Source organism: Chrysemys picta, chromosome 5, assembly GCF_011386835.1.
Source record: "Chrysemys picta bellii isolate R12L10 chromosome 5, ASM1138683v2, whole genome shotgun sequence".
Lineage (NCBI taxonomy): Eukaryota > Metazoa > Chordata > Testudines > Emydidae > Chrysemys > Chrysemys picta.
Window position 1 is genome coordinate 64,019,562 of NC_088795.1, and position 13,129 is coordinate 64,032,690.

General features: G+C 38.8%; 1 protein-coding gene across 11 annotated transcripts in view; it reads left to right on the forward strand.

The window, feature by feature from the left end:
- Positions 1-13,129, forward strand: part of GRIA2 (glutamate ionotropic receptor AMPA type subunit 2) — a 128,718-nt gene that overhangs the window by 60,042 nt on the left and 55,547 nt on the right. For all 11 annotated transcript variants that reach the window (XR_010601823.1, XR_010601822.1, XR_010601824.1 and 8 more), the window contains 2 exons: positions 3,961-4,014; positions 9,106-9,267. Coding sequence is in view for 8 of the 11 variants with exons in the window: in XM_065597886.1 (XP_065453958.1) it covers positions 3,961-4,014; positions 9,106-9,267 (216 nt within the window). In the remaining 3 variants the exon portion in view is untranslated. The remainder of the gene's footprint in view (positions 1-3,960; positions 4,015-9,105; positions 9,268-13,129) is intronic.

Below are 13,129 nucleotides of genomic sequence, written 5' to 3' on the forward strand. Positions count from 1 at the left end.
ACTTTACCCTTTGAATCTTTTCTGTTCTATATAGGTTTTTATATCATGCTCATCGCTGTAGTATCTGAGTACCTTTCAGTAGTGTATTAAGCAATATGACTACATATCTGTCACGTGATTGTTCTCTCATCCTCTCCCTAGTGGAGTGTTTTGTTTTGGTGGGATTTTTTAAAATACATATGCCTATTGCGATGTGTTTATGTTAGAGAAGGCAAGATCAAAGATATTCACCTTGTTCTCAGAGCGGAGTGTGGTGAGGTTGGTGATGTTCCTTAGTTCATGGGAAAGTTTGTTGCACAGTCTTGGAACGAGCACACACACACGCGCGTGCTTTACTCTTATTGTTGAGAGTTCCATTGTGCCAGAGGAGCAATAATAGATGTGTTTCTATGATGCTGATGTAGCAAAAAGAAACTTCGGATAAGGAAGTAAGTCTGTTGCTTAATGTGGGTTTATTATTATTTTTTTCTATATCTAATACAGTGGCTACTCATCAATAAATAGATTTGCAATCACCAATTATAAAATCCCAAACCAATAATTGATAATCATTTAATATGGAGTAACTAATCTACTCAATCTAACTGCAATGTCTCTTGGAGCAGCAACTACATGCATATATGCATAGTTGTTAAACCTCAGTAATAAAAATATTTAATAACCAAATAGGCTTTAAATAATCTAATGCATATAACTAGTAATTAGTTTAATTATGTTCATACACCATACGTCATCAGTGGGCTCAACACAAGAGTTTCTGGATGAAATTCTGTGGCCTGCAAGAGGTCAGACTAAATGCTCCAATTGTCCCTTCTGGCCTTAACATTTACAATACTTGGTGTTAGGTATTGCATTTACTTATACCCATATACTCCATTGAAGCTAATGTGTGGAATTTGGCCAACTAATTCTTGGCTTAATGTAAATTACAGGATGCTCATCCCTGCCTCTGTGAATTTGTCAGAAACTAAATGAGAGAATCAACTAAATCTCCTTCCTTGTTCAAATTGCTCCTCCTCTGACTTATTTGAAAGATGTGGGAAGACCTGAAGAGTCCCTCCTTCTTCCAGTCTTTATTTTTTTAGGGCAGTGTAAAAGCAGATGGCTCTATTGGTCCCTTGCGTCACCTGCTAGGCAGGGAAATGCAAATGTCTTTGAACCACGTGACTCCCTTAAAACTCTGGATTGATTGTAAATTATTTTAGATCAGCACCTACATTAGGACCTCAAAACTGGGAGGTGTACTGAATAGTGCAGACCCAGAGTGCCTTCCTCTCAGTACAGTTATTGAACTGGGTAGAGTCTTTGATGTCACTGTCACTTCCCAGAAAAGAGACTGTTGCAAGTGTCCATGTAATGCCTAATCCCAGTGCATCTGGAATGTCCTCCCTAAACTCAAAGCCGGTTAGTATTTTGAGTGGGCTTCCAATCCCTGGAAAAGCAATATTGGCAGCTCATGTGATTTTATTGTGAATCTCATGATATTTGGTGAGTTTTTTTCTTAAAGCCGCAGTGTCTGCTATCAAGTGATTGTGAGAATTTCTGCTTTTAAAAACAATAAATTACTAGCCCTCATGTTTGAGGAGAAAATCTTGAAAATGTTACCTCCTAAAAGCTCAAAAGCAAGAGCAAATAAAATAGTCATTTTTAAAATCTCATGATTTGTTGCCTGACTCCGGATTTTTGAAGGAATATTAGAAAAGTAACCAACTCCTGTCCACCATAATCAGAGCACTATGCAAAGGGCAGACATTGGGATGGGACTCCTGATGCAGGCTATCTGGAGCCTAGCGGCTTGTGGAGAATTGCCAGCATTTTCAAATGATTTTCAAGGGACAATTCTCTAAATTGGCAGGGAGTCTGGAATTTATTAGACTCCCAGCTACTGAAGAGGTTAGTGTACATTCTGGTGAATTTTAACACTTATATATATTACTAGTATTTTTATCCCAAATTTAGAAAGATAGAAATAATGATAAAAAATTAAGTGATTTGACTAGTGCCAGAGCAGAAGTTGAAAGTTCTTGCTGTCAGTCCCATGCTTGATCCACTAGAGTAGGCTACTTCTCACACTATTAATCTGTACCCTTTGTTACCAGAGGTCACACTGACTACAAAGCGGTGGAAATCAGCCGTGAGGGAGATTAAGGCAGCCCTAGTACAATCTGGGCTGCTTCACCCTATACAACTTCAGATTGGTCTGTGCTCCCACCAGACTGTCCCTGTTAATTTTGGCAGGTTTGCAGTTGTATTTTCTTATTTTAAAAATGTTTTTTTCTCTCCTGTTACTATGTGAAAGACCAACACAACAGGGCAAACTGATTGACAAAAGATTGTATTAGGGAGTCAATGAAACTGACTACACACAAAGTACTGTCAAATGTACAGGGTAAACAAATTAGAAAAAAGAGATTTTTATTTTCTAATCTTTTTCAGAGGTGTTTACAAAGTAAGTAGAAAAACATTCAGGCAACGTTTTGATTTGTAAGTTGTCAGTGTCACTTTCACTCCCTAATTCTGCAAACACTTCCTGCCAAGCATAGTGCTTATTTCTGTCAGACCAATTTAAACACCAAGTATAGATCTTGATTCAGGAAAGTACCTAAGCATATACATAATTTGAAGCCCATGAATAGTCCTATTGAAGTCAATAGTGCAGAGTGATGATGAGACTGTTCACTTAATAAGCCCTACACTCAGGAAGTGTTTGAAGAATCAAGCTTTTAAGTAATACATATGGTATGACACCTATAGTACAGAAGAGATCATATAAAAAGATATAAATGCCACAGATATATTATATCAATAATTGCAAATTTTCTGACCAAATTTAATCATGTATTCATTCATCCCTAGCTTCACTGAAAAATAATATCTTTAAAATTGACTCAAAATCAAGCAACAAAACTACTATCTATATAAATCCATTCTGTGTTCTATATTTCTGATATTTTATTGCCATTTTGGAGTAGACATGACTGCTTTGGGGAGTGGCAATTTTTTTTTTTTTGCCTAAGTAGTATTTTGGGGTCCATACTAAATTTCATGTACAATTTTGAGTGTGATCATTTTCCAAATTTTAGTTTATTATCCAATACTTCACAGAAACCAATTAATAACAGAAAAAAAACTAATTACAAGCTGACTGGTACATTAATTTTCACCTCCTAAGAACACTCTGTGAGCAAATATAAATACAGTGATAATGAACCCTAAATCTTTTATAATAGTATACCTGCCAAGATGTAAAAATATAAAATCTTACATGAATTGAATGAAGCTAAAGTTTCTATCAAACAAAAGCCTGACTTTATAGAAAAATGTGCAGCTTTGATGGGTGCCAGTGTAGATCGACTACCTAGATCTTGGATGCAGGCATGGCCACTTGTGCCTCCCTTCCCATTTCCCCTGAGAGCCAATAAGTAGGGAGTGGACAGCATGGCAGGGATGGGCAAAGCCTTGGCTCCATTTCCCCTTGCCTCCACCAATTAGTGTCCAGGACAGCTGAGCCAGCACAGAGGGTGTCATTATTTGCTGCTGGTACTGCCAACAGTAAATTACTGCTCTTTCAGAGTAAGGAGGAAGCAGGGAGGGAATTGTGCCACAGAAGGTGTGTCTGAGGCACAGTGTCTGCTGGGACTACAATTGGAGTATGCCTAAAGATACAGTCTAGTCCTTGGAATTCAATACACCTCTCTCAATGTCTTGGGGACAAATCTTCAGCTGGTGTAAATCATCATTACTCTGTTGACTTCAATGGACATGTGCTGATTTGTACCAGCTGAGGATCTGGCCCATGGCTTTTCTGGGTAAAATAAAAGCAAATATTTTGAAAAAGCACAATATAAATAAATAAAGATTAGTGACTAGAACTAATCAGGGGGTATTTTACTTTTTTAGGGTAAGCCCATGTAGTAACTGTTCATTTTCAATGAAAATGAGTTTTCTTTTCTTTTACAGGTTATTACGATTGGTAAACATGTGAAAGGATACCATTACATCATTGCAAATCTGGTAAGTGATTTCATTATTACCATGTGCCTGCGTTACTTTTTTTAGCGTTAATAGTAACATACCAGGACAGTATTATGTTTTATGAGCTTGTAATAGATATTTTTTTGGTGTGGGGGGATGTTAAATTTCTTCCTCCTTGCTAAACTTTTGCTATTTTATTTCTTACAAAAATGTTTTTGGGGCTGGTGCGTTCAGGTATTGAATGCTTTCTATCAGGTTCCCCTCAATGGGAGTTGAGGGTGCTCATCACCTCCAGGAAGATGTTCAGCATTTTGCAGGATCAATCTATATGCATGAGAGCAGTCTGAGTATATGTGGGAATTAGAACACTCATTGCCCTCCATGTAGACCACATCATTCAGTTAGGGAAAAAACATTACCATTGCAAATTATTTGTGCCATTAATTGGGGGAACCAGTTTTTTGTGTCCTTCTGCTTTGTTCTTGGTGCATCTTCTCTTTTCAAAATTCCTAGGCTTTACATTTAGGCTGCTACTGTAATTAGTCCATGCATTCAGTTCTCACTGAAGTTAATGGAATGTTACAGGACAGCCATAGCAGGTCTTTCCTACATTGGATGTTATATGTGTAGTTAAAATGAAAAGACAAAAAGTAAAGTAAGTCAGATGTACAGAAGTAATATGTCACCATCCAACTAAACTATTCCAAATGCACCTCAATACTGACATCTGATATTTATTCCCATCACAATGTTGACTGGGTTTGCTTTTGGCTATTAGTGTGGTCAGGACTGGGCTGAGAATAAGTATACAATATTATTGGATATAATATATAAATATTAAGTTGAACTTGAGCTCACCCAATTAATGTTGGGTGAACTATATCTTATATGCTATCTCTTTTGAAAACTCTTGGTCTAGATTTTGCAAAGATCAGTAAAACTGTGTCACTAAACTATTACAAAAAGCCAATAAATAACCTTATATTCCAAGATCATGCTACATTATTTTCTTTTAAGGGATTCTAGTGTCAGGGCCCAATTTTGGAGTTCATACTCACATTGGTAAGCACTTGATCAGGCAAATAATCCCACTGACTTCAGTGACAATATTTGTGTTGGCAATCAGCAACATGAGTAAGGACTGAACAATCAAGACCAAAACCGAGACAGAAAATGGACCCCCAAGGCCAAATTGTGACATTATCATTTGCTTAAGAAGTGGCAGTGTGGAGCTGCACCATGCTATGAGCAGTGAGTGGCCCCGCAAATGGCACATTGTTTAAGAACAAGGGCAGTGCCCAGACTATACCATCTTTAGGATGGTACAACTTTCTCCTGTTTTTGTGATTAGCCTGCTCAGTGGGCTGATGTGGAAAGGAGGCCTCCCTACTCTTCTCAGCTCTGGGGCTCATTGAGGAAGCCATCTGAGTGTGGGGGCTGCACCAATGACAGGCCACAGAAAGAGGAAAAATTGAGTACAGTCCTCTCTTCCTACAGCCCTCTCTCCCTACAGCACACTTGCATAGGGGTCAATCACAATCTGACCCTCTAGTTAATAGCCTATCTAAGAGAGATTTAGCAAACTCTTTACTGTTTTAAGGTTAATGATCTGAACTGCTATTTTTCTTTCTTTGAATATGAAGAGCCATTGAACTCAATGTAGGTATGCTGATTTACACCAGTAGAGAAATTGGCCCAAAGGCCAGATTCTGAAGGCTTGATTCTTTGTTACTCAGTTCCTGTGCTTGGGGCAGGGAGAGAACATGGGCGCAAAGTAGCTATAAGCCACTTTTATGTTTCCTGTATTGTGGCACTTTGTAGGTGCTTGACTTGGTTTAGGGCTGCTCTAATTTACATTCTGTTTCCCCTGGTCCTCTAAAGGCTTTGGGAAAACAGAACAGCTCCAGACATGCCACTGCCTTCTCCCAATCTACCCTCTATTGGGACATCAAGAAGCCTCTCCACTCGCATGTACAGGACATATTCTGTAGGGGCCATTTCTACCCACTTTGAGGCCCCTTTCTGCTGCCAGCGTGATATAAAGGGGTGTTGGCTTAACTGAGACTCAGATTCTGAATGTCTGTTTAAAAACAGAATAGTAGGGAAACATATTTGGAATTAACTTCATTTTTATCTTTCTTGAGAATAAAAGACCCAACCCCCATTTACTGTAGGTTTATTAAACAACAGAGAAATATGTCATGCCTATGAAATTTGAAGAACTACAAAACTTTGCTTAATTTCAAATAAATTTTTAATTTTGAAGGACAGCAAATATATTTGTTTAAAAAGTGTGACTAATCCATTTCAATACACAGATTGATATTTCATCCATTTGCTCTCATTTTGCAGCAGAGAACCTGTGTGATTGTAATTTACTGAACCAAACTATCTCAAAAATATTTTGGAGGTTCCTTTTTAATAATACATTTGCATACTACAAAATTGTACAGTAAGAATTCAAATGCAAATAGTACAGATCAGTATACAATGTTCTACACAATATACAAGGCAAGTACATCTTATCAGCCATCAGTGGACCCATAGATAATTTGAATTGGGTATTCAATGAAAGACAATCATCTTTGACTTTGAAGGATTCCCGATGACATATAGTTAATACTGTGAATTATGTATTGCATGTTTATATCAAAACAACCTGCGGTTAAGATCAGATTCAGAAAGACTGCATGATTCCTATGTAAATGCTCATATTAGCAAGCAATGTGGCATCCACTGTGAGCACAGCAGCTAAGATGCATCACCATAGCAATTGTGACAGTTTTTGGTCATGGTGGTTGGTGTTGCTGCTGCTTTTTGTATTCATTGTGAAAACATTTTGGGTGCACTTCGAGTTAAGTGTCTCAGATTAAGGTTTCCATTGAAATTAATTAGCATAATTATCTATGTTGGTTTAGCAATAACAGATTATTAAAATCAAAACATCTTTATTTTAATTGTACAGCTGAATGATAAATATACACCCATCATGGATCAGTTCATTAGCTGGGACCAAATCCTTCAGTCCTGACATAGAGCCCAATTAACCTCAGTGGGAGCAGGAGCGGGACCTAGTCTCTCTCCTATTGAAATCAGAGTATGTTTTTGATTCAGTAAGAAAAAGGACTGAAGGATTTGACTGTTGGTGTATGTTTAGCATACAGTAACTATTATAGCTACATACACACTAATTAAAAATATACACAAGTTACTAAAATGGTATTTACTGAGGGTTCTGGAGATCACATGGGGCTTGGGAACAAGACTGAAGAACACTTCTCTCCCCCTTTCCTATGGTTCTCCTGTGGTCAGCAGAAGAGGAGAACCCACAGTGAGTCTTAGGCATGTCAACACGGTGTACACTAAAAGTTGCCTAGTGCACTTTACCATAATGCTGTTTGAAATGGACTACATTAACATTTTAGAGGACTCTTAGTACATGCCAGCTGGGTCCACGAGCCACGTAGTGCGCAACATGTTAGTACATGTTAGAATTTCCACCAGACTAATGCTCCACGTAGACTTGCTCTAAAAGGCTCTTTATCTCCCTCTCCCTCCCACAGTCTTTCTCCTCTGAGGGCACTATTTAGGCTTGTCAGAGGCTGAAGAGCCAAGTAAGGGTGAAGGGATGAGGATAAGTGTCATCATTGCCTCAGACTACTGGAGGGCTAACAAGCTCCTAAGAATAAGTGAGGAACTGATATTACTGACTTGGTTAGAGACGCACTTGGGTGACCTTTGAATGTCCGTAGTTGTGGAGCTTCCCTCATATCAGCTTCAAGGAGACAGGGATACCCCCATCTGTTCTGCCTCTCCAGCTGTCTGTTCTCACCAGTCCCATGTTAGCACTATTTTAAAAAATGGAATTTCCCAGAGAAAATCTTAAAGGTGAAGGTGAGGGTACATAGCACTAAGAATCCTACCAAGAATATTGTAGTGAGAGCAAAATTAAGAAAATGAAAAACTCTGGAAATTCAGAGTTAACATTAAACTTACAAGAAATGAAAATACTTTGAAAGTATGGACATTCACAGCTTAGGGACCCAAACTACCTTAACTGTTCCCTATAACAGTGCCACAAGAAAATCAGAAACTCAGACTACAGAGAAAACCTATCCAGGCTGTCATCATCTTCTGTCTTAATTACTATAACCTTCTCTCTGCTCTTTCTGACATGCACATTATCCTGCCCCGCCCAGTCTGTTCAGAGAGCAGCTGCTAAAATCATCCTGTATTTCTTGCCTGTCATTCTGACCACCTTTTTGAATCCTTTCATTGGCTTCCCCTTTTCTGCCATAGAAAGTCTTTGGCTTCAAGGCTATTTCACAGCTCTGCTCCTCCCTGCTGTTTACACTGGTCTTTTCTTCATGAAGCATAAAGAAAAAAATGAGAAGTAATTGAAAAATCACCTGCTTATTTGACAGCTAGTTTGTCAAAATTAACATAATTCCCCTCATTTAATGTGGGCAAGTGACACTTCACTGTAATTCATTTTCTCTTTATACTGCATATACGTGAAGCAGGGACATAACTAGGCCCTCAGATTCATGTATTTGGCTTCCACAAATTTTTAGGGGGAGCCCTGTTTCCATGTATCTGTGGGTGGAATTTGGCCCTAACAATTTGTCTTAAAATGACTTGCTTCATTCTCTAGGCTAGAACAACTTTATTTCCATGACAGAATAAGAATATTCATATCAGCAAAAATAATATTTTATTACAGGGAGGCTTATAAGGGTCTTCCCACCATACTCTCTGTGAAGGCAGATCATAGCAATCCTTCAGTGAGACAGTGGCTGACTCACTGTCACTGGTTAGGGATAGATTGTGTAGCTGTTTTTCATGATAGTGAGTACTTACTCACATGAGTAGTCCCATTGAAACAAATGAGATTGCTCACATGAGTAAATGCTCATCATTAAAAAGGACTGCTAAATTCAGCTTTTAAATGGTAAAGGAGAGTGACAAGACACACTCTCTGTATCTTCACTGCTGGTCTGAGCCCAGATCCCTGAGAAAGGGAAATGTTGGGTTACATTTCTGCAATAAAAATTGCATGATAACTCTTTACTTGTACCTACTAATCTGATAGACGTGGTGAAATAACTGACACATGTTTTCTGTGCCCAGGGATTTACTGATGGAGATTTATCAAAAATCCAGTTTGGAGGAGCTAATGTCTCAGGCTTTCAGATAGTGGACTATGATGATCCCCTGGTATCAAAATTTGTACAGCGCTGGTCAACATTGGAAGAAAAAGAATATCCAGGAGCACACACCAGTACAATCAAGGTACATTTTTTATTTATTTTAACTCGGATAGAAGAGAAGATGGGGTGGGTTTGGAGAGAAAGACAAAAGATAGAGCAAGGCATATGAAATCAGCTATGCCAACAACGTTTTATGTTCCTCCAAGCTACTTTTAACATTCTCTCCCTTAGGGCTGGTTAACAGAGATCCTGTACTGTCACAAATGTTCAAGATACCACTGTAAAGCTGTGCCTGGCAGCATGTTGTGCAGTTGTTTATGATATGACCATATAGGCACTGACATTTTGGGGATTTATTTTTTTTCTTTATTTTAAAATCTCTTCCTTAAATCTTCTAGATGAAAATATACATGCACACTCACAAACACACTCATGAGCACATGCATCCACAGCCCTTTGTGGTATAGCATCATCTTCTTCCTGCAGTATCCTGAAAAATAAATGGCTTATAAATGCGTGGAAAAGCATTGTATTTTGAGAGAGATGTTTAAATCGAACAAAGTCTGTTTTAAAATTAAAATATTCACAATAAACTGTACTATACTAAAAGAGAGGTGTGGTCTGATTTCAGTCCTGAGTGACTCATTGAACTAATCATTTAATTTCTGTCTTAGTTTCCCCTCTTGGGAAAATCAGGATAATAATACTTTCATACTTTACAGGGGTGTTATAAGGATCAATTAATGTTAGTAAGGCATATTGAAGATGAACAGTGCTCAGTTAATACTTAATGATTTTAGTATTTATTTATAGATTCAGCACAATTAAATCAAATAATCAGAAGCGGCAGGGGAAATATGTATTGGGACTAAAATATGTTTACATAAGTAGCATGTTATCTTTACTATATTATACTAACCATAAGGAAATAGATAACAGTTCTCATCTGATGATAAAAATTCTCATCAGGACTATGAATTGCAGAAAACAAACAAAAAATGTGCAACAACCATAATATAATGTAAAGTACAAATGAATATAGCTGATTACTTAATCGTGACAGTTTTTTGGGACTCAGTTTTTTGGGACTCAGTCAATGACATTATTTTTTGCATTTACCTTTGTGCATATGATTTGGTTAAAAACATTATGTGCACAAGAATCCCTTATCCTATTTCTCTGACAGAACAAGGTTAGATTCATAGATTCATAGATTCATAGATTATAGGACTGGAAGGGACCTCGAGAGGTCATCGAGTCCAGTCCCCTGCCCGCATGGCAGGACCAAATACTGTCTAGACCATCCCTGATAGACATTTATCTAACCTACTCTTAAATATCTCCAGAGACGGAGATTCCACAACCTCCCTAGGCAATTTGTTCCAGTGTTTAACCACCCTGACAGTTAGGAACTTTTTCCTAATGTCCAACCTAGACCTCCCTTGCTGCAGTTTAAACCCATTGTTTCTGGTTCTATCCTTAGAGGCTAAGGTGAACAAGTTCTCTCCCTCCTCCCTTTTAGATACCTGTAAACTGCTATCATGTCCCCTCTCAGTCTTCTCTTTTCCAAACTAAACAAACCCAATTCTTTCAGCCTTCCTTCATAGGTCATGTTCTCAAGACCTTTAATCATTCTTGTTGCTCTTCTTTGGACCCTTTCCAATTTCTCCACATCTTTTTTAAAATGCGGCGCCCAGAACTGGACACAATACTCCAGCTGAGGCCTAACCAGAGCAGAGTAGAGCGGAAGAATGACTTCTCGTGTCTTGCTCACAACACACCTGTTAATACATCCCAGAATCATGTTTGCTTTTTTTGCAACAGCATCACACTGTTGACTCATATTTAGCTTGTGGTCCACTATAACCCCTAGATCCCTTTCTGCCGTACTCCTACCTAGACAGTCTTTTCCCATTCTGTATGTGTGAAATTGATTTTTCCTTCCTAAGTGGAGCACTTTGCATTTGTCTTTGTTAAACTTCATCCTGTTTAACTCAGACCATTTCTCCAATTTGTCCAGATCATTTTGAATTATGACCCTGTCCTCCAAAGTAGTTGCAATCCCTCCCAGTTTGGTATCATCCGCAAACTTAATAAGCGTACTTTCTATGCCAATATCTAAGTCGTTGATGAAGATATTGAACAGAGCCGGTCCCAAAACAGACCCCTGCGGTACCCCACTCGTTATGCCTTTCCAGCAGGATTGGGAACCATTAATAACAACTCTCTGAGTACGGTTATCCAGCCAGTTATGCACCCACCTTATAGTAGCCCCATCTAAATTGTATTTGCCTAGTTTATCGATAAGAATATCATGCGAGACCGTATCAAATGCCTTACTAAAGTCTAGGTATACCACATCCACCGCTTCACCCTTATCCACAAGGCTCGTTATCCTATCAAAGAAAGCTATCAGATTGGTTTGACATGATTTGTTCTTCACAAATCCATGCTGGCTGTTCCCTATCACCTTACCACCTTCCAAGTGTTTGCAGATGATTTCCTTAATTACTTGCTCCATTATCTTCCCTGGCACAGAAGTTAAACTAACTAGTCTGTAGTTTCCTGGGTTGTTTTTATTTCCCTTTTTATAGATGGGCACTATATTTGCCCTTTTCCAGTCTTCTGGAATCTCTCCCGTCTCCCATGACTTTCCAAAGATAATAGCTAGAGGCTCAGATACCTCCTCTATTAGCTCCTTGAGTATTCTAGGATGCATTTCATCAGGCCCAGGTGACTTGCAGGCATCTAACTTTTCTAAGTGATTTTTAACTTGTTCTTTTTTTATTTTATCCGCTAAACCTACCCCCTTCCCATTAGTATTCACTATGTTAGGCATTCCTTCAGACTTCTCGGTGAAGACCGAAACAAAGAAGTCATTAAGCATCTCTGCCATTTCCAAGTTTCCTGTTACTGTTTCTCCCTCTTCACTAAGCAGTGGGCCTACCCTGTCTTTGGTCTTCCTCTTGCTTCTAATGTATTGATAAAAAGTCTTCTTGTTTCCTTTTATTCCCGTAGCTAGTTTGAGCTCATTTTGTGCCTTTGCCTTTCTAATCTTGCCCCTGCATTCCTGTGTTGTTTGCCTATATTCATCCTTTGTAATCTGTCCTAGTTTCCATTTTTTATATGACTCCTTTTTATTTTTTAGATCGTGCAAGATCTCGTGGTTAAGCCAAGGTGGTCTTTTGCCACATTTTCTATCTTTCCTAACCAGCGGAATAGCTTGCTTTTGGGCCCTTAATAGTGTCCCTTTGAAAAACTGCCAACTCTCCTCAGTTGTTTTTCCCCTCAGTCTTGATTCCCATGGGACCTTACCTATCAGCTCTCGGAGCTTCCCAAAATCTGCCTTCCTGAAATCCATTGTCTCTATTTTGCTGTTCTCCCTTCTACCCTTCCTTAGAATTGCAAACTCTATGATTTCATGATCACTTTCACCCAGGCTGCCTTCTACTTTCACATTCTCAACGAGTTCCTCCCTATTTGTTAAAATCAAGTCTAGAACAGCTTCCCCCCTAGTAGCTTTTTCAACCTTCTGAAATAAAAAGTTGTCTCCAATGCAGTCCAAGAATTTGTTGGATAGTCTGTGCCCCGCTGTGTTATTTTCCCAACATATATCCGGATAGTTGAAGTCCCCCATCACCACCAAATCTTGGGCTTTGGATGATTTTGTTAGTTGCTTGAAAAAAGCCTCATCCACCTCTTCCACCTGGTTAGGTGGCCTGTAGTAGACTCCTAGCATGACATCTCCCTTGTTTTTTGCCCCTTTTAGCCTAACCCAGAGACTCTCAACACTTCCGTCTCCTATGTCCATCTCTACCTCAGTCCAAGTGTGTACATTTTTAATATATAAGGCAACACCTCCTCCCTTTTTCCCCTGTCTATCCTTCCTGAGCAAGCTGTACCCATCCACACCAACATTCCAATCATGTGTATTATCCCACCAA